This window comes from Oncorhynchus clarkii, chromosome 2, assembly GCF_045791955.1.
Source record: "Oncorhynchus clarkii lewisi isolate Uvic-CL-2024 chromosome 2, UVic_Ocla_1.0, whole genome shotgun sequence".
Lineage (NCBI taxonomy): Eukaryota > Metazoa > Chordata > Actinopteri > Salmoniformes > Salmonidae > Oncorhynchus > Oncorhynchus clarkii.
The window spans coordinates 50,881,448-50,903,113 of NC_092148.1; the positions used below are offsets into that span (position 1 = coordinate 50,881,448).

Here is a 21,666-nt window from a genome sequence, read left to right on the forward strand (position 1 = left end):
ATTTGTGTCCATGAAACAGGAAAGTCACACACACCAAGGTCATTTTCGGAAGTCGGGAAGAACCAAATTTGGTTTATTTGTTCATTTATGTATCTGCCCCTGTGCTCTCTACATCAAAAAGCCTGACCAGAGGCTGCCTCCAAGCCAGGACCTTCACCCCCTAGAGAGGAGTGGGAAAGCCAGGACACACACACTTGCACATGCGCACACACAGACCGAGAGGCTGTGGCTTGTTTACTACTCTAGCCAGAGTAGCCAGGCACTCTCTCTGATCATCACAAACTCTAAATGTGTAAACATCACACAACGCATTGTCAGCGCCAGGGGTATAACTACAATAAATAGTTTAACATACAACATTTTTGGCCTCTGAATATTTATCCTTCATACAGTATACATGGAGGGTTTCAACCTTTGTTTAAAATATTGAGATCAGGCAAACATTTTGACTGCACACAAGTGCATGAATGCTGGTGTTATTGAAGGATCTGAGCTAATCTCTTCTGTGAGGTCACAGTATCCTAGGATTAAAACTGAACTCATGAGATGGCAGAACTGGGAGGACATCATTACTAGGGAACCACTGAGATGAGAAGCACGGGAACTACGCTCTTCTCCTTCTTCCCTCGTTAAACACTGAATCCCAAGATGCAACAGAAACAGCAAGCCAGCAGGGGTTCCATGCTTGTCCTAGTTCTGTAGGTTTGTTTTTTGAGTGTGTGGCTGGTGCATTGCTCCTGATCAAATTGGGTATGCAGTTGTTGTTCTTTCCCCGGGCCAATTACCTTTTCATGTCATGTTAACAGCCTTGTGATGTGTGACATAGTTTTTCTGTTGGAAGACCTTTTTTTAGAAAGAACTGACCGTGAGAGCCGCTGCAATACAGCAGAAATGTATTCCGATTCCTTAGTAGGAACTTAGATAGCACTTTACTTGAATCTTGCACAGCAAATTCTCCAGTGTTAAATCAACACTGACAGTGTTCAATTCAACACTGGCCCGGTGTCAATATGGGTCCACAAATTTCAGTATTAAATGAACCCACTGCTTAGTGTAAAGCCTTATTTGTATATTTCACAGCGTGCCTTGCCTTTCTGATCAATTGTAGTTACCACCCATGATTGTGTTTGTTAGTGACAGAGAAATGGTTGTTGCAGTCAATTTTCTTTGTCCTGTTGCCTTCACCAAGTGAGATTATAAGTAAATCCATTATGATTTAAATTGTATTCTTCAACACAATACAATTAGTTAATAAAACCTTATTTTGAGGGCCTAGTTTTAACCGTAATACAGTGCCCCCAACCTCTTTGTTTTCAGGCCTACAAAGTGACGGCTTGCAAAGTGAAGTGTAATTCCTATTGGAATCCAGCCAGAGTGGAGATATCCAACGTTTGGAATTTGTATTCACCCACAACCTGCATTCAGAATGACCTTCTGGATTGGGTAGTTGAAGATATGAAACTACCTAAACCATCTAAACAAGGAACAACCATTTCAGTAACGAGTGCAATAATATCCAAGTAACCAATTTGGATACAAATGTTCTATGCTATTTATATTTGAGTAGCATAAGATTAATAAAAAGAATAGATATTGAAACAAACAGTTAGAACAATGAACCTGCAATGGAGCACGCTGTGAAATATAACAATGGGCGTGGTTTTGGTTTAACACTGGTTATTAACACCGACACAATGTGTGTTAATTTAACACTTACACAGTTCATTTAACACCTGAATCAACACAAGAAATGCTAGACTGAAATATCAACTCTAGTTAACACTGGCCAATAGGCTGTGTGATTTTTCACTTTTTTTTACCTGATATACTGTAATCATGATGTTCTTCCCCTTGCAGAGGCCTCTGGGCTCCATGCCGCAGGACCCTAAGTGGATCTGGAGGGCCCTATGCCAGGCGTTTGGACGTCCCCTCATCATCAGCATCACCTTTCGCTTCCTGGCTGACCTGCTGGGCTTCGCTGGGCCTCTCTGTATCTCTGGCATCGTCCACCACATCAGCAAGGAGAATCGCACCATACAGCCCCCGGTGAGAATATATGATTTATTATATATATAAATATATGTATACAAAAAAAAAATATATATATATATATATATATATGGCAGCTAAAAGCTGAATTGTGTATACATCAAGAAATGTAAGAAAGCAAAGTAAATCAATCAATGTTAGCTAATCAAGAAAGTTTGGACGTCAGATCGATGGGTCAGAGGTAGCTACAGATTCTAACACCAGATCTCTGACCATTATACTGGTGTGGCTTTACAAAATGTTGCCAGAGGTTTTTCAACTAACCTGATATTGTCGATACCTCGATTTGTGGAAACAGGAGTCTCATTAAATGTCAGTGTCCAGTTGCCGGGGGTCTGTTTGAATTAAGAAAATGCTCCGTTTTTAAAGTAAATAAATGTTTTGGTCCGTGAAAGTAATCAATGTGTGTATTTTTCTAATCTTCTCTCATTGATTGAGACAGGTGTCACCCCAAAGGGCCGCATGTCATGATGTCACCAGTCACGATCAATGAGAGAAGACGGCGTACACATTGTTGGATTACTTTACGGACCCCCAAACTGTATTTATTTTAATAATGGAGCATTTTCTAAATTCATACAGACCCCCAGTGCAACTGGACAACGACATTTTATGAGGACAAAAATAGTATCGGAAATATCAGTTTAGTTGAAAAATCTCTGGCAGCGTTTTGCATAGCCACACCTGTAACTACCAGTGTGTGTAATGGTCAAATTTGGGGGTTTAAATAACAAATACAAGATACTCTAAAAACCAATGTATCAAACTAAAATACTAACTACTTTTGCAAAGTATTGTATTTACATTAAATACAGGTATTTTGTCATTTCAAAATACAAAATACAGTTGCAAGTACACGCCTTCACTACAACAACATTCTCTGTAACAGTAACATACTAAAAAAAAGCATCTCAGTCAGCCAAATGTATCTTGTAGCAAATACAAGACAGTCTAAAGACCAATGTATCAAACTAAAATACTACTTTAGCAAATTATTGTATTTACATAAAAATACAGATATATTGACATTTCTAAATACAATACAAGTACACGCCTTCACTACATCATAACGGTAACAAAAATATGTTACGACTAATACCAGTGCAGCCTTCCACAAGCTTCCCATAATAAGTTGGGTGAATTTTGGCCCATTCCGACAGAGCTGGTGTAACAGTCAGGTTTGTAGGCCTCCTTGCTCACACACGCTTTTTCAGTTCTGCCCACAGATTTTCTATGGGATTGAGGTCAGGGCTTTGTGATGGCCACTCCTTGACTTTGTTGTCCTTAAGCCATTTTGCCACAACTTTGGAAGTATGCTTCAGGTCATTTTCCATTTGGAAGACCCATTTGCGACCAAGCTTTAACAACTGATGTCTTAAGACGCTGCTTCAATATATCCACATAATTTTCCTTCCTCATGATGCCATCTATTTTGTGAAGTGCACCAGTCCCTCCTGCAGCAAAGCACCCCCACAACATGATGCTGCCACCCCCGTGCTTCATGGTTGGGATGGTGTTCTTCGGCTTGCAAGGCCCCCCTTTTCTTCCAAACATAACGATGGTCATTATGGCCAAACAGTTCTATTTTTGTTTCATCAGACCAGAGGACATTTCTCAAAAAAGTATGATCTTTGTTTTTGCAAACCGGAGTCTGGCTTTTTTGTGGTGGTTTTGGAGCAGTGGCTTCTTCCTTGCTGAGCAGCATTTCAGGTTATGTCACTATAGGACTTGTTTTACTATGAATATAGATACTTTTGTACCTGTTTACTCCAGCATCTTCACAAGGTCCTTTACTGTGGTTTTGGGATTGATTTGCACTTTTCGCACTAAAGTACGTTCATCTCTAGGAGACAGAACGCGTCTCCTTCCTGAGTGGTATGACGGCTCCATGGTCCCATGGTGTTTATACTTGCGTACTATTGTTTATACAGTTGAACTTGGTACCTGCAGGCGTTTGGAAATTGCTCCCATGGATGAACCAAACTTGTGGAGGTCTACAATTTTCTTTCTAAGGTATTGCGATACAGTGAATTATAAATTAAATAATCTGTCTGTAAACAATTGTTGGAAAAATTACTTATGTCATGCACAATGTAGATGTCCTAACCGACTTGCCAAAACTATAGTTTGTTAACAAGAAATTTGTGGAGTTGTTGAAAAATGAGTTTTAATGACTCCAACCTAAGTGTATGTAAACTTCCGACTTCAACTGTAGGTGCATGCACGCACACACACACACACACACACACACTTGATCTCCCGTTTTTTTAAAAGGTCAGGTCCTCCAAAAGGAGGACACACTTATCCTCAAAGGTGAACTCCTCACTTGGAGCCAATTAATTATTCATGAGGCTAATGACTGGCGACCTCACCGTGCTGCTTTCTGTCTGTCGTTCTGTCTCAAACTCTCATATTCCACTCAGAGCAGACAGGAAATGGACGCATCTGTCAGATCTCCTCTCCTGCTGTAATAATAGATCCTCCGTTTGTTGTTTGAAAGTCACAGAGTTGCGTAATGGAACATTGCTGATTTGCCTCAGTAACAGTAGAAGTGTTCTGTAGCTACGTGTAGAAAGCAGAAGGTAAATGCCTTCTTCCGAAAGAAAAGGTATTTTATGATTTTGTCAGAGGTTACGAAACTGGATATCTAAAAGAGGAGCTGATTTGGAAACAGTGGGGTGGACCTGTTATCTGTAGACACTCATAGAAGGCAAACAGCGTTCTTTTCTGGCTCTGGCTCCATCTCGACATTGTGTTTGGGCCGAGGTTAGACTGAAATAGTCGCCCCTGGAAGAGATTACAGAGTGCTGTCGAGCTAAAAAATGATGCCATGAGACTGTAGGCTGACAAGAAAAGGAGGTGTAGTCAGCTATTGATAAATGCAATGGCTTGGAACTTCTCAATAACTTGTTGTGAATCCCTGCAATGGAGCGTCCAGATGTCCAGAGAGAAATGGAAAGCTGGAACTTGAAGGTCAGCGTACTCAAACAAAGTATTAATTTGCATTCAATTGACATACATTTAGGACAGGAGTTGACTGTGTACCATTAAAGATTGCGAAATGTCTCTGTGTATGAGTGTGTGAAAGAGAGAGGGAAAGACGGCAAGAAAGAGAGAGAGAGAGACGGGGAAGAGGGAGAGAGTGTGAGAAAGAGACTTGCCAAATTATATCTAAGCTAGAATGACGTATTACCTGTCCTAGTTTTAATGGCTCCTCAGAGATATGAGAACAAATATATCTTTCTCACCTGAGACCCTTGACTGCATAATCCAAGGCTAGGGACAGCACCTGAAGGTTGACTTCTGTCATTGATTGAACATCCTTAAAATAGTGGATTTGATACAGTATGACCCCAACCTTGGTGTGATTCACTGGGAGAACTGAATGACTCTAAAGACATCCATCATCATTACAGTACAGCCAGAAAAAAAGAGGGTGAGTGTGCCAAGAATAGCTGGCATGATCAAGAGTCTTCGATAAGAAAGGTGCAGCGGATTACTTTTAAGTAGATCGTTCATTGATCATCTTAGGGAATGTCTGGGAGTTATTTTTCTCAACGGGGTAAGAATTCATGTAATTTCCTTATAGAAAATCAAACCATTTTCCCCTCTGATGTACATATTCTCTTTGAGAGATTTTTGAAGATTTTTTGACTTTGATTTTTTCTGACTGACTGACTGGGTCCATTTCTCTGTCTCTCGCTTTGCTTTCAGATAAAGCTGCTGGGGGTCTACTTTATCTCCTCTCAAGAGTTCTTGGCGAATGCATACGTGCTGGCCGTGCTGCTGTTCTTTGCCCTGATCCTGCAGAGAACCTTCCTCCAGGCCTCGTATTATGTGGCCATCGAGACGGGCATCAACTTACGAGGGGCTATACAGGTACTGTACTGTAGGCCTATGCACAGTAGGGACCACTACGCAAAAATGATCTCTGCAAACTTTCACATGTAGCCCATAGGCCTACAGATGTCCATGGAGATTTGTGTGAAGACATTCTGCCCCTTATGCTTATTCTCATTCTCTATTACTTAGAAGCAGGGGATTGGTGTTACAAAAGCATCTGCAGTATCAATACATCAGTTTTGTTCTATATGCCTGTCTATGGTAGAAACCCAGCAGAGCTCCTAGAGAGTACATTGTCAATATATACAATGGCATATAGGTAACTGCCGAAGTAAAATAAACATAAAAATAAAGCGTCTTAATGGGGCATATTGGGCCCCCCACGAGCCATCAGAACAGATCCAATGCGCCTTGGCAGTGTCTGGAGGGATGCGACGCCATTCTTCCACGAGGAATCCCATAATTTGGCGTTTTGTTGATGGTGGTGGATAACGCCGTCTCAGGCGCCGCTCCAGAATCTCCCGTAGGTGTTCAATTGGGTTGAGATCTGGTGACTGACTGACACACACACACACACACACACACACTTTATTAAAACACCCTATGCTCCTTCGAGTCCCCTCTTTCAAAGTCACTGAAATCTCTTCTAGCCATGGTAGCCAAAATAATGGGCAATTGGGCATTTTTATACATGGCCCTAAGCATGATGAGATGTTAATTGGTTAATTAACTCAGGAACCACACCTGTTTGGAAGCACCTGTTTTAATCCCACATTTAGGGTAGACCATCGTTGTAAATAAGAATTTGTTCCTAACTGACTTGCCTAGTTAAATAAAAGTTAAAGACAAATACAAAAAAGAATTGACTGAAGTGTTTCCTTTTATTTTCGCAGTTACTTGTAGATTGTCCATTATTTTGCCATTATTATACATGTATAGCAGGGGGGGGGGCTAAGAATGAGAGTAGCCAAACTACATTTATTGTTATAGTAAGGCGAGGTCCTCTGGTAACTATACTAGATCTGTTTCCCTATGATGTGTCTGACTGACTTCTCCTTCCAGACTAAGATCTACAACAAGATCATGCGGCTGTGCACCTCCAACATGTCCATGGGAGAACTGACAGTGGGACAGATCTGCAACCTGGTAGCCATAGATACCAACCAGCTCATGTGGTTCTTCTTCCTCTGTCCCAACCTGTGGGCCATGCCAGTCCAGGTAACACTATTCTGTTCTCCTGTACTTGGTTAGGTTCTATTCAGCTGTATTTCATTATATTCTATCTGGGTATATTCTGTTTGGTTCTTGTCTCCAGTATGCCCACCCAGACCCTCCCCTATAGGTTCAGGTTTTGCGATCGGAGTCCGCACCTTGGGAGGGGGGTAATGTCACCTTCTGACCCTAGTTATTGTGTTAATTGTTTGTTTTAGTTGGTCAGGATGTGAGTTGGGTGGGCATTCTATGTTTTGTGTGTCTAGGTTGTTTTTCTGTGTTCGGCCTAGTATGGTTCTCAATCAGAGGCAGGTGTCGTTAGTTGTCTCTGATTGAGAATCATACTTAGGTAGCCTGGGTTTTCACTGTTGTTTTGTGGGTGATTGTTTCCGTGTCTGTGTTTTGCACCACACGGTACTGTTTTCGGTTTCGGTTATTCACGTTACGTTTATTGTTTTTGTATGGAGTGTTCAGTTTATGTGTTTAAATAAACAACCATGGACACTTACCACGCCGCATATTGGTCCTCCATTCCTTCTCGCCTCTCCTCTTCAGACAAAAAGGAGGAAAACCATTACATCAGCAACAACAATACCATGCACCCTCAATATCAAATCTGTTGTTTTTACAGTAACTTACCGGCAGCCAGTTACCTGTAAGTTACTGTAAATCAAGCTATGTATGTTTCCGTAAATTCCAAAGAAACTTTTGTTTAACAGTACATTACTGTAAAGTTTACCGATAATATACTGTATGTTTCTAAAAGCTATAACAAGAGCAAGGTATTGATAATCGTTTTTAGATAGAAAACAGCATGAGAAGATGTCCAACATGAAGAGATCAAAAGTGGGCCAAAATATGCTACAGAGAAGGCATTCTGTGGGCCTATAGAACATAATTGACAGCAGAATCTTGCCAGGATTATTTTTACAGTGTGGTCAAAAGGTTTTTGGAACTGTACGGTACTGTATTCTGTCGGATGGACTTGCAGAATCATTCGTACTATATCAATTATTTCCCCGTCCACAAATCTTCCCACAATGTACCATAATTTACAGTATGCTGCAGTAAACTGTTTCACAGTATTTTACTGTTGATAATATCCAAAATTACAGTATAAATGACCGTTTTCTATTACAGTGTATTCTAGTATAATCTACTATATCAAAGGCAGGATATGAGTCACAAGGGTAGAAAAGACAGATGGGCAGAAAAGAAGAAGCACAGCAGAGAAGCCCTATGGATTTGAAATAAATGTATGGCATATTGTATATTAGAACAGTGTGACCTTCAGGTTTATGCTCCATGGAATGTATAATTAATGTTAAGGAGTGATGATCTCTCATAGCCCATCTCTAAATTTATACATGGAAATGGAAGGAAGGTGTTTGGGGAAAACACACAAAAATATAAACGTAACATGTAAAGTGTTGGTCCCATGTTTCATGAGCTGAAATAGAAGATCCCAGAAATGTTCTATATAAAAAGCTTATTTCGCTCAAATTTTGTGCACAAATTTGTTTACATCCCTGTTAGTGAGCATTTCTCCTTTGCCAAGATAATACATCCATCCCCCTGACAGGTGTGGCATATCAAGAAGCTGATTAAACAGCATGATCATTACACAGGTGCACCTTGTGCTGGGGACAACTAAAGGCCACTCTAAAATGTGCAGTTATGTCACACAACGCAATGCTACAGATGTCTCAAGTTTTGAGGGACCGTGCAATTGGCATGCTGACTGCAGGACTGTCCACCATAGCTGTTGCCAGATAATTGAATGTTCATTTCTCTACCATAAGCCCCCTCCAACATCGTTTTAGAGAATTTGGCAGTACATCCGACCGACTTCACAACCACAGGTCACGTGTAACCACACAAGCCCGGGACCTCCACATCCGGCTTCTTCACCTGCAGGATCATCTTAGACCAGCCACCCGGACAACTGATGAAACGGTGGGTTTGCACAATCAAAGAATTTCTGCACAAACTGTCAGAAACGACTAAGGGAAGCTCATCTGCGTTGTTTGGTGTCGTAACCGACTTCATTTGGCAAATGCTCACCTTCGATGGCTCTTCACGGATGAATCCCGGTTTCAACTGTACCAGGCAGATGGTATGGCATCGTATGGGTGAGCAGTTTGCTGATGTCAACTTTGTGAACAAATCAAATTTCACAGATGTAGATCTTACAGTGAAATGCATACTTACAAGCCTTTAGCCCACAATGCAGTTCAAGAAATAGAGTTCAGAATATTTACAAAATAAACTAAAGTACAAAATAAAATGAAAAGTAACACAATAAAATTACATAACAATAACGAGGTACCGAGCCAATGTACAGTGAAGGAAAAAAGTATTTGATCCCCTGCTGATTTTGTACGTTTGCCCACTGACAAAGAAATGATCAGATTATAATTTTAATGGTAGGTTTATTTTAACAGTGAGAGACAGAATAACAACAAAAAAATCCAGAAAAACGCATGTCAAAAATGTTATAAATTGATTTGCATTTTAATGAGGGAAATAAGTATTTAACCCCTCTCAATCTGAAAGATTTCTCTTTCGACACTCATAAAGGGAGTGCTCCTAATCTCAGTTTGTTACCTGTATAAAAAACACCTGTCCACAGAAACAATCAAGCAATCAGATTCCAAACTCTCCACCATGGCCAAGACCAAAGAGCTCTCCAAGGATGTCAGGGACAAGATTGTAGACCTACACAAGCAGCTTGGTGAGAAGGCAACAACTGTTGGCGCAATTATTCGAAAATGGAAGAAGTTCAAGATGACGGTCAATCACCCTCGGTCTGGGGCTCCATGCAAGATCTCACCTCGTGGGGCAGCAATGATCGTGAGGAAGGTGAAGGATCAGCCCAGAACTACACGGCATGACCTGGTCAATGACCTGAAGAGAGCTGGGACCACAGTCTCAATGAAAACCATTAGTAACACACTACGCCGTCATGGATTAAAATCCTGCAGCACACAAAAGGGCCCCCTGCTCAAGCCAGCGCATGTCCAGGCCCGTCTGAAGTTTGGCAATGACCATCTGGATGATCCAGAAGAGGAATGGGAGAAGGCCATGTGGTCTGATGAGACAAAAATAGAGCTTTTTGGTCTAAACTCCACTCGCCGTGTTTGGAGGAAGAAGGATGAGTACAACCACAAGAACACCATCCCAACTGTGAAGCATGGAGGTGGAAACATCATTCTTGGGGATGCTTTTCTGCAAAGGGGACAGGGCGACTGCACCGTATTGAGGGGAGGATGGATGGGGCCATGTATCGCAAGATCTTGGCCAACAACCTCCTTCCCTCAGTAAGAGCATTGAAGATGGGTCGTGGCTGGGTCTTCCAGCATGACAACGACCCGAAACACACAGCCAGGGCAACTAAGGAGTGGCTCAAGACCTGAACCCAATAGAACATCTTTGGAGGGAGCTGAAAGTCCATATTGCCCAGCGACAGCCCCGAAACCTGAAGGATCTGGGGAAGGTCTGTATGGAGGAGTGGGCCAAAATCCCCGCTGCAGCGTGTGCAAACATGGTCAAGAACTACAGGAAATGTATGATCTCTGCAATTGCAAACAAAGGTTTCTGTACCAAATATTAAGTTCTGCTTTTCTGATGTATCAAATACTTATGTCATGCAATAAAATTCAAATTAATTACTTAAAAATCATACAATGTGATTTTCTGGATTGTTGTTAGATTCCGTCTCTCACAGTTGAAGTGTACCTATGATAAAAATTACAGACCTCTACATGCTTTGTAAGTAGGAAAACCTGCAAAATCAGCAATGTGTCAAATACTTGTTCTCCCCACTGTAGGTGTTCCTTTTGTCCAGGTGGGAAAGGGCAGTGTGGATTGCGATTGAGATTGCATCATCTGTGGATCTGTTGGGGCGGTATGCGAATTGTAGTGGGTCTAGGGTTCCCGGGATGATGGTGGTGATGTGAGCCATGACCCGCCTTTCAAAGCGCTTCATGGCTACCGACATGAGTGCTACGGGGCAGTAGTCATTTAGGCAGGATACCTTCGCATTCTTTGGCACAGGGACTATGGTCTTCTGCTTGAAACATGTTGGTATTACAGACTCGGTCAGGGAGAGGTTGAAAATATCAGTGAAGACACTTGCCAGTTGGTCCACACATGCTCTGAGTACACGCCCTGGTAATCCATCTGGCCCAGCGGCCTTGTGAATGTTGACCTGTTTAAAGTTCTTTCTCACATCGGCTACGGCGAGCATGATCACACAGTCGTCTGAAACCGCTGTTGTTCTCATGCATGCTTAAGTGTTGTTTGCCTCGAAGCCAGCATGAAAGGCATTTAGCTCGTCTGGTAGTCTCGCGTCACTGGGCAGATCGTGGCTGGGTTTCCCTTTGTAGTCCGTAAAAATTTGCAAGCCCTGCCACATCCGAGTTGGTGAACTAGGATTCAATCTTAGTCCTGTCTTGACAGTTTGTTTGAGGGCATAGCGGGATTTCTTATAAGCGTGCGGATTAGTGTCCTACTCCTTGAAAGCGGCAGCTCTGACCTTCAGCTCGGTGCGGATGTTGCCTGTAATCCATGGCGGCTTCTGGTTGAGATATGTACGTACTGTCACTGTGGGGACGACGTCGCCGATGCACTTGTTGATGAAGCCGGTGACTGAGTTGGTATAGTCCTCAATGCCTTTGGATGAATCATGGAACATATTCCAGTCTGTGCTAGCAAAACAGTCCTGTAGCATACTGTAGTGTCTGACCACAATATAATCACTTCCATATTGAGCGAGTCACTGGTACTTCCTGCTTTAGTTTTTGCTTGTAAGCAAGAATCAGGAGGATGATGAATTATGGTCAGATTTGCCAAATGGAGAGTGATGGGGTGGTGGTGGGGTAATGGAATGGGCAGGCATAAGGCTAAGGACAATTGCATTTTATCAATGGCAATTTGAATGCACTGAGAGCGACGTGTTCCATTTCCCATCAATATGCAGCAAGTTTACACAGCCATTGAAGAGGAGTGGGACAACATTCCACAGGCCACAATCAACACTGATCAACTCTATGCCAAGGAGATGTGTGGTCACCAGATAAATGGTACCAAATGGTGGTCACCAGATACTGACTTTTTTTTTTTTTGTTGAATTTTACCCCTTTTTCTCCCCAATTTCGTAGTATCCAATTGTTGTAGTAGCTACTATCTTGTCTCATCGCTACAACTCCCGTACGGGCTCGGGAGAGACGAAGGTTGAAAGTCATGCGTCCTCCGATACACAACCAACCAAGCCGCTGCTTCTTTAACACAGCGCACATCCAACCCGGAAGCCAGCCCAGCACCAATGCGCCGGAGGAAACACCGTGCACCTGGCCACCTTGGTTAGCGCACACTGCGCCCAGCCCGCCACAGGAGTCGCTGGTGCGCGATGAGACAAGGACACCCCTACCCACCAAGCCCTCCCTAACCCGGGTGACGCTGTGCTTCGCCCCACGGACCTCCCGGTCGCGGCCGGTTACGACAGAGCCTGGGCGCGAACCCAGGGACTCTGATGGCACAGCTGGCGCTGCAGTACAGCGCCCTTAACCACTGCGCCACCCGGGAGGCCCTGACTGTTTTTTTAAAGTATCTCTGACCAACAGATGCATATCTGTATTCCCAGTCATGTGAAATCCATAATTTAGGTCCTAATGAATTTATTTTAATTGACTGATTTCCTTATATAAACAGTAACTCAGTAAAATCGTTGAAATTGTTGCATGTTGCATTTATATTTTTGTTCAGTGTAGTATGCTAGTATGAATATTCGGACACTGACAGTTTCTCTTACTTCTCTCTCTCTCTCTCTCAAGGTCAAAGGGAGACAGGTTAACCTGTCTGGGAATTTCGCTAGCGGAACCCCTCGCCAACAGCCAGAAATTGCAGGGTGCCAAATAAAAATCAACATAAATCTCATAAATCAAATTTCTCAAACATACAAGTATTAGGCACCATTTTAAAGATAACATTCTTGTTAATCCAGCCACAGTGTCTGAATAAAAAATGCTTTACTGTGAAAGCTCCACAAACGATTATGTTAGGTCACCACAAAGTCACAGAAAAACCCAGCCATTTTTCCATCCAAAGAGAGGAGTTAGAAAAAGCACAAATAGAGATAAAGTTAATCACTAACCATTTGATGATCTTCATCAGATGACACTCATAGGACTTCATGTTACACAATACATGTCTGTTTTGTTCGATAAAGTGCATATTTATATCCAAAAATCTAATTTTATATTGGCGTGTTATGTTCAGTAGTTCCAAAACATGCCGTGATTTTGCAGAGAGCCACATCAATTTACAGAAATACTCATTATAAATGATGATGAAAATACAAGTGTTATGCATGGAACTTTAGATAAACTTCTCCTTAATGCAACCGCTGTGTCAGATTTCAAAAAAACTTTACGAAAAAAGCATACCATGCAATAATCTGAGTACGGAGCTCAGAGCCCAAACCAGCCAAAATAAATATCCGCCATGTTGCCCAGTCAACATTAGTCAGAAATAGCATTATAAATATTCACTTACCTTTGATGATCTTCATCAGAATTCACTCCCAGGAATCCCAGTTCCACAATAAATGTTTGATTTGTTCGATAAAGTTCATCATTTATATCCAAAAATCTCATTTTATATTGGCGTGTTATGTTCAGTAGTTTGTTAGGGTGTTTGATAAAGAAAACGAAACGCACGTGCAACTTCCAGCAGAAAGGTCGGACAAAAATTCCCAAAATGTATATTACTGGTCGTAGAAACTTATCAAATTATGTATAGAATCAATCTTTAGGATGTTTTTATCATAAATGTTCAATATTGTTCCAACCTGAGAATTCCATTGTCTGTAGAAAAGCAATGGAATGGGAGCTACCTCTCATGTGAATACGTGTGACTGAGCTCGTGGCTGCTGGCAGACCTCTGACTCAATCCGCTCTCATTCAGCCCCCCTTCATAGTAGAAGCATCAAACAATGTTCTAAAGACGGTTGACATCTAGTGGAAGCCTTAGGAAGTGCAACATAACCAATATCACTGTATCTTCAATAGGGGCTGAGTTGAAAAACTACAAACCTTAGGTTGTTGTCTGCCATATGAGTTCTGTTATACTCACAGACATCATTCAAACAGTTTTAGAAAGTGTTTTCTATCAAATACGACTAATAATATGCATAAATTAGCATCTGGGGCTGAGTATCCAAAAGTGAAAATACTGCCCCCTTATCCCAATGAAGTTAATGGCATATTGAGTTTGTGTGTGCACTTGCGTGTGTGCGACTATGTGAAAGACAGAGAGAGAGAGAGAAGCTGCGATTCACTCACGTTCCACTAACTTGTATGTCCAATCAGCTGTGCAATCTAATATTTTCCCTGATTTCAACATTTCCCATGGTTGAACATGGCCCAAACAACATTCTGCATTGTATTCTCCAGATCATTGTGGGGGTTATACTGCTCTACTACCTCCTGGGGATCAGTGCTTTGATTGGGGCCACAGTCATTGCTGTACTGGCCCCTGTCCAGTACTTTGTGGCCACCAAGCTGTCCCAAGCACAGAAGAGCACCCTGGTGAGTGATAGAGTGCCTTCAGGAAAGTATTCAGACCCCTTGACTTTTCCCCCAAACTTTGTTATATTACAGCCTTGTTCGGAAATGGATTAATTAAAAATCCTCAGCAATCTACACACAATATCCCAAAATGATGAAGCGAAAACTATTTTTCAAATGTATAAAAACAGAAATACCTTATGTGCATAAGTATTCAGATCCTTTGCTATGAGAAATTGAGCCCAGGTGCATCCTGTTTCCATTTATCATCCTTGAAATGTTTCTACAACTAGATTGGAGTCCACCTGTGGTAAATCCAATTGATTGGAGATGAATTGGAAAGGCACACACCTGTCTATATAAGGTCCCACAGTTGACAGTGCATGAGCAAAAACCAAGCCATGAGGTCGAAGGAATTGCCCATAGAGCTCTGAGACAGGATTGTGTCAAGGTACAGTGCTGCAGACATCTGGGGAAGGGTACCAAAAAATGTCTGCAGCATTGAAGGTCCCCAAGAACACAGTGGCCTCCATCATTCTTAAATGGAAGAAGTCTGGAACCACCAAGACTCTTCCTAGAGCTGGTCGCCTGGCCAAACTGAGCAATCGGGGGGAAAGGGCCTTGATCCCCATCCAACCTGACAGAGCTTGACAGGATCTGCTGAGAATAATGGAAGAAACTCCCCAAATACAGGTGTGCCAAGCTTATAGCGTCATACCCAAGAAAACTTGATGCTGTAATCGCTGCCAAAGGTGCTTCAACAAAGTACTGATTAAAGGGTCTGAATACTTATGTAAATGTGATATTTAAAAATAAAACATTTTTATACATTTTTATAAATTCGCTTTGTCGTTATGTATGTAGATTGATGAGGAGGGGGTGGGACCAATTTAATCCATTCTAGAATAAGGCTGTAAAGTAACAAAATATGGAAAAAGTCAAGTGGTCTGAATACTTTCCGAATGTACTGTAAATGCCATACAGTCATGGCCAGAGATGGGCAGTATTTACATTAAGTTGCTCCTATTACTTTAACTACACAGTAATAACTGTAGTAACAACATAGTAGTTACGTGGGTATTACCATGTAATTACATGGTAATAAGGTTGATGTTTCAACACGTTTTCACATCTTGGCAAACAGTCTGGGTATGTTTTGATTTTATCTTCCTCGTGGGAGAGATTACAGTATATGTCATGATACTTCTAAATGATGTGTGGTCCTTTTACAGTGTACACACACACACAAACACACACACACACACACCCTCAGAACCCTTGGATAACCTTGATAATAACCAAATGGATTGTTAAGGTAAAAAAGTGTTTTTCAACCATAATCTCTTCATTAATCACGTAACATGTCTTTCTGCTTTGTCTCTCCAAATACACTGCTCATTTCTATAATACCATGCTACTATAATACAGTGCGTATCTCACTGGCTTTATTGTCTGAGATGAAATACTGCATCTTTCATGGCAATCATATTGTTCTGACATACTTGTGTGTACTATGGTATAGGACTACTCTGTTTGTCCGTGTTATGATACTGTACACGAGAACTCCAGTCATTCATTCAATCAATCAATCAATCACATTTATTTAGCAGATGTCACGAAGTGCTTATACAGAAACCCAGACGAAAACAGCAAGCAATGCAGATGTTTGTGTGTATTTTGGTCTAGAAATACTCCAGTCATTCAGATGTGTGTGTATCATCCTAAAGGAGTACTCCAGTGAGCGGTTAAAGAAGACTAATGAGCTGCTGCGAGGCATCAAGCTTCTGAAACTGTACGCCTGGGAACACATCTTCTGTCACAGTGTGGAGGAGACCAGGGGCAAGGAGCTCACCAGCCTACAGGCCTTCGCCCTGTACACATCCATATCTAGTAGGTTACCTTACCTCCCTCTACACATCCATATCTAGTAGGTTACCTTACCTCCCTCTACACATCCATATCTAGCAGGATACCTTACCTCCCTCTACACATCCATATCTAGTAGGTTACCTTACCTCTCTCTACACATCCATATCTAGTAGGTTACCTTACCTCCCTCTACACATCCATATCTAGTAGGTTACCTTACCTCCCTCTACACATCCATATCTAGCAGGATACCTTACCTCCCTCTACACATCCATATCTAGTAGGTTACCTTACCTCTCTCTACACATCCATATCTAGTAGGTTACCTTACCTCTCTCTACACATCCATATAGTAGGTTACCTTACCTCAAATCAAATCAAATTTATTTATATAGCCCTTCGTACATCAGCTGATATCTCAAAGTGCTGTACAGAAACCCAGCCTAAAACCCCAAACAGCAAGCAATGCAGGTGTAGAAGCACGGTGGCTAGGAAAAACTCCCTAGAAAGGCCAAAACCTAGGAAGAAACCTAGAGAGGAACCAGGCTATGTGGGGTGGCCAGTCCTCTTCTGGCTGTGCCGGGTGGAGATTATAACAAAACATGGTCAAGATGTTCAAATGTTCATAAATGACCAGCATGGTCGAATAATAATAAGGCAGAATAGTTGCAACTGGAGCAGCAGCACAGTCAGGTGGACTGGGGACAGCAAGGAGTCATCATGTCAGGTATTCCTGGGGCATGGTCCTAGGGCTCAGGTCAGTTGAAACTGGAGCAGCAGCACAGCCAGGTGGACTGGGGACAGCAAGGAGTCATCATGTCAGGTAGTTCTGGGGCATGGTCCTAGGGCTCAGGTCCTCCGAGAGAGAGAAAGAGAGAAGGAGAGAATTAGAGAACGCACACTTAGATTCACACAGGACACCGAATAGGACAGGAGAAGTACTCCAGATATAACAAACTGACCTTAGCCCCCCGACACATAAACTACTGCAGCATAAATACTGGAGGCTGAGACAGGAGGGGTCAGGAGACACTGTGGCCCACTCCGAGGACACCCCCGGACAGGGCCAAACAGGAAGGATATAACCCCACCCACTTTGCCAAAGCACAGCCCCCACAACACTAGAGGGATATCTTCAACCACCAACTTACCATCCTGAGACAAGGCTGAGTATAGCCCACAAAGACCTCAGCCACAAAGACCTCCCTCTACACATCCATATCTAGCAGGATACCTTACCTCCCTCTACACATCCATATCTAGTAGGTTACCTTACCTCCCTCTACACATCCATATCTAGCAGGATACCTTACCTCCCTCTACACATCCATATCTAGTAGGTTACCTTACCTCTCTCTACACATCCATATAGTAGGTTACCTTACCTCCCTCTACCATCCATATCTAGTAGGTTACCTTACCTCCCTCTACACATCCATATCTAGTAGGTCACTTAGCCTTTACTTTACCCCCACCGCAATACAAAAGGAGGGCTCACAATTTTAACCAATCCCTTCATAAATGGTTCAATCAGGCCACATGCCAACAAATGTTTCCGCCATCAGCAAATTTTTGTGAAAAATTTGACAAAAATCTGCATTTTGCTTGTTTGCATCATCTACCTTCACTTAAACCACGGCAAAGGTTCTGCCTGCAAACTTTGGTTTTGAATCCCGACGTTCTGAGATGTCTGCCCTCAGGCTATGGAAAGAGTTAGACTTTTCATGCTTGGCCCCCCTACCCGAACTCTGGATTTTTTTGGGAGAGTTGTCTGTCTGAAGAGGACCCTCCCTGAAACAATTTGTTTTTGAAGAAATGTCCAAAAGAATCTGAAATCCTCCCCAGATGTAGTGCTGTCGCTCTAGGTCTGGGATTTCCAAGACTACTAGCTATCACTAGTTAACAGGAGACTACTAGCTATCACTAGTTAACAGGAGACTACCGACTATCACTAGCTAACAGGGAAGAACTTACAATACATACATGGCTCCTAGCCTCCGATGCATAGGCTACTTTCTGTCACAAACACTAAACTGAAACTAAATAATGTAAAAACCAAATAGAAATGTTTTTATCAAACTAAAACTGAATAAAAACTAGTAAATCAAGTCGGAAAAATATCTGAAACTAAACTGAATATAAATAATTTATACTGAGTCCCATGTTTCATGAGCCAAAATAAAATATCCCAGAAATTGTCCATACACACAAAAAGCTTATCTCTCAAATTTTGTGCTCACATTTTTTTACATCTCTGTTAGTGAGCATTCTCCTTTGCCAAGATAATCCATCCACCTGACAGGTGTGGCATATCAAGAATCTGATTAAACAGCATGATAATTACACTGGTGCACCTTGTGCTGGGTACAATTAAAGGCCACTCTAAAATGTGCAGTTTTGTCACACAACACAATGCCACAGATGTCTCAAGTTTTGAGGGATGCCTACTGCAGGAACGTCCACCAGAGCTATTTCCAGAGAAATATAATGTTAATTTCTCTACCATAATCCTTACAACCGCAGACCACGTGTATGGTGTTGTGTGGGCGAGTGATTTGCTGAAGTCCACGTTGTGAACATAGTGCCCCACGGTGGCGATGGAGTTATGGTATGGGCAGGCATAAGCTACGGACAAAGAACACAATTGCATTTTATCTTTGGCAATTTGAATGCACAGAGATACCGTGACGAGATCCTGAGGCCCATTGTCTTGCCATTCATCCATCTCATGTGTCAGCATGATAATGAACAGCCCCATGTCGCAAGGATCTGTACACAATTCCTGGAAGCTGAAAATATCCCAGTCCTTCCATGGCCTGCACACTCACCAGACATGTAACCCATTGAGCATGTTTGGGATGCTCTGGATTAATATGTACGACAGCGTGTTCCAGTTCCCGCCAATATCCACCAACTTCCCACAGCCATTGAAGAGGAGTGGGACAACATTTCACAGGCCACAATCAACAGCCTGATCAACTCTATGCGAAGGAGATGTGTCACGCTGCATGAATCAAAAAACACAGAACTATAAAAACGTTGCCTTCCTCGGTGCTGATGATCTAGCTCGTTCCTAGAAAACAATCGCTTCAAGCCATTCAGTTGAGCTGAGTTCCTGGAGAGACACTGCGTCTTAAGTATTCTCACTCTCTGGAACAAACTGTCTGTACAGTATCTGAACCACATTGTCATGTATCTAATGTTGTCTGTGTTGTCTGTGTCTCCTCTTTCTCAGTATTCATGAATGCAGCCATCCCTATCGCTGCTGTCCTGACTGTGAGTATTAATTCCACTCATACATGCCTATGTAACGGATGTGAAACGGCTAGCTTAGTTAGCGGTGCGCACTAAATAGCGTTTCAATCGGTGACGTCACTTGCTCTGAGACCTTGAAGTAGTAGTTCCCCTTGCTCGGCAAGGGCCGCGGCTTTTGTGGAGCGATGGTTAACGATGCTTCGTGGGTGACTGTTGTTGATGTGTGCAGAGGGTCCCTGGTTCGCGCCCGGGTATGGGCGTTGAGACGGTCTAAAGTTATACTGTTAGATTGATGCTGTTGACCCGGATCACTGGTTGCTGCAGAAAAGGAGGAGGTCAAAAGGGGGGTGAGTGTAACGGATGTGAAATGGCTGGCTAGTTAGCGGTGTTCGCGCTAAATAGCGTTTCAATCGGTGACGTCACTTGCTCTGAGACCTTGAAGTAGTGGTTCCCCTTGCTCTGCAAGGGCCGCGGCTTTTGTGGAGCGATGGGTAACGATGCTTTGAGGGGTGACTGTTGTTGATGTGTGCAGAGGGTCCCTGGTTCGTGCCCGGGTATGGGCGAGGGGACAGTCTAAAGATATACTGTTACACCTATTCATATCTGATAGGTGGCATGCGTAATACTGTCTACAGACTACCCCAATATCTGTCCTCCCTCACATTGTTCACCATAGAACAGCATGTTCTAACCACCATTTCACCTTTAAAAATAAGCTGCATACTGTACACTGGTCTGGGTATTGTTTTCAGTGGATGGGATTTTACAGAGAACAGAATTCCTTTTCCGGGGTGAAGGGCACAGGCCAGACCAGTCCAGACTAGAGTGGTATCACGCAGAACACAGTCAGGCAGACTGGCATGCTATGGCTTTCTAAAGGATGACCAGTGACATTTCACAGGGACACTGGAGTTTTTTTTTTTACATAGCCACTGTAAATCCCAGTTATATTTATGGTAGAGGTAGAGAGAGGTAGAGAGAGGTAGAGAGAGGTAGATAGAGAGAGGTAGATAGAGAGGTAGAGAGAGAGGTAGAGAGAGAGGTAGAGAGAGAGGTAGAGAGAGAGAGAGTTTTGGAGACTGTGATTTGCTTATCTATCTCTCATTGTTTAGCCCTAAAGTGGAAATGCTCAAGTTCACCACAAACTAACTGAATGGCAAAAGTATTTAAATTAGTCAGTCTTTCTGAAGGTTATTTATTCATTCACGGCCAAATCCTGTATTGGATGTGAGCACAGGTCAAACTATAGCACACAGCGCCCATTGACGTTAATGCAAGATTTATGTCAAAGTTTGAGTTGCTCACTTGCATCTTGATTCAGACCTCACTCACAGTATCTTTGCTGGTTACTGGAGTGATATTAATAATTTTTTTTTTTATACTATCCTCCCGACCATCTTCCTATAGACATTTGTGGTCCATGTGCACATCTCTGAGGAGGCTGACCTGTCACCTGCTGTGGCCTTCGCGTCCTTATCCCTGTTTCACATCCTGGTCACTCCTCTCTTCCTGCTCTCCAGCGTGGTGCGATCCACAGTCAAGGCCCTGGTCAGGTGAGCTGTGTATCATGGACACACACTTACAGGCAGCTAGTGGTAGGTAAGTTACTGTGTTTCACATTGCAGTACACCTACTGTAATTTTAAGCACAGCCTCAAAGCAAGAACTGTGTAATGACACACAGTACAATACCATAGAATTTACTGTATTATACTGTAAAAAATGTAATGCTACTGTAAACATAATGAATGACATTCATTGAGGGGAGGGGTTTGTATTTTACTGTAATTACAGGTGCAAGCAGGATGGTTACTAGGTAATGTGTTTACACATTACAGCATATCAATGAATATTTGGTGTTTTATATCACT

At 42.4% G+C, this 21,666-nt stretch overlaps 1 protein-coding gene across 2 annotated transcripts in view; it reads left to right on the plus strand.

Annotated features, from left to right (window-relative positions):
* Positions 1 to 21,666, plus strand: part of LOC139369398 (ATP-binding cassette sub-family C member 8-like) — a 142,514-nt gene that overhangs the window by 47,668 nt on the left and 73,180 nt on the right. For both annotated transcript variants that reach the window (XM_071108684.1, XM_071108678.1), the window contains exons 7-13: positions 1,858 to 2,046; positions 5,764 to 5,928; positions 6,955 to 7,110; positions 14,559 to 14,693; positions 16,400 to 16,562; positions 19,777 to 19,817; positions 21,204 to 21,349. In XM_071108684.1, the coding sequence (XP_070964785.1) occupies positions 1,858 to 2,046; positions 5,764 to 5,928; positions 6,955 to 7,110; positions 14,559 to 14,693; positions 16,400 to 16,562; positions 19,777 to 19,817; positions 21,204 to 21,349 (995 nt within the window). The remainder of the gene's footprint in view (positions 1 to 1,857; positions 2,047 to 5,763; positions 5,929 to 6,954; positions 7,111 to 14,558; positions 14,694 to 16,399; positions 16,563 to 19,776; positions 19,818 to 21,203; positions 21,350 to 21,666) is intronic.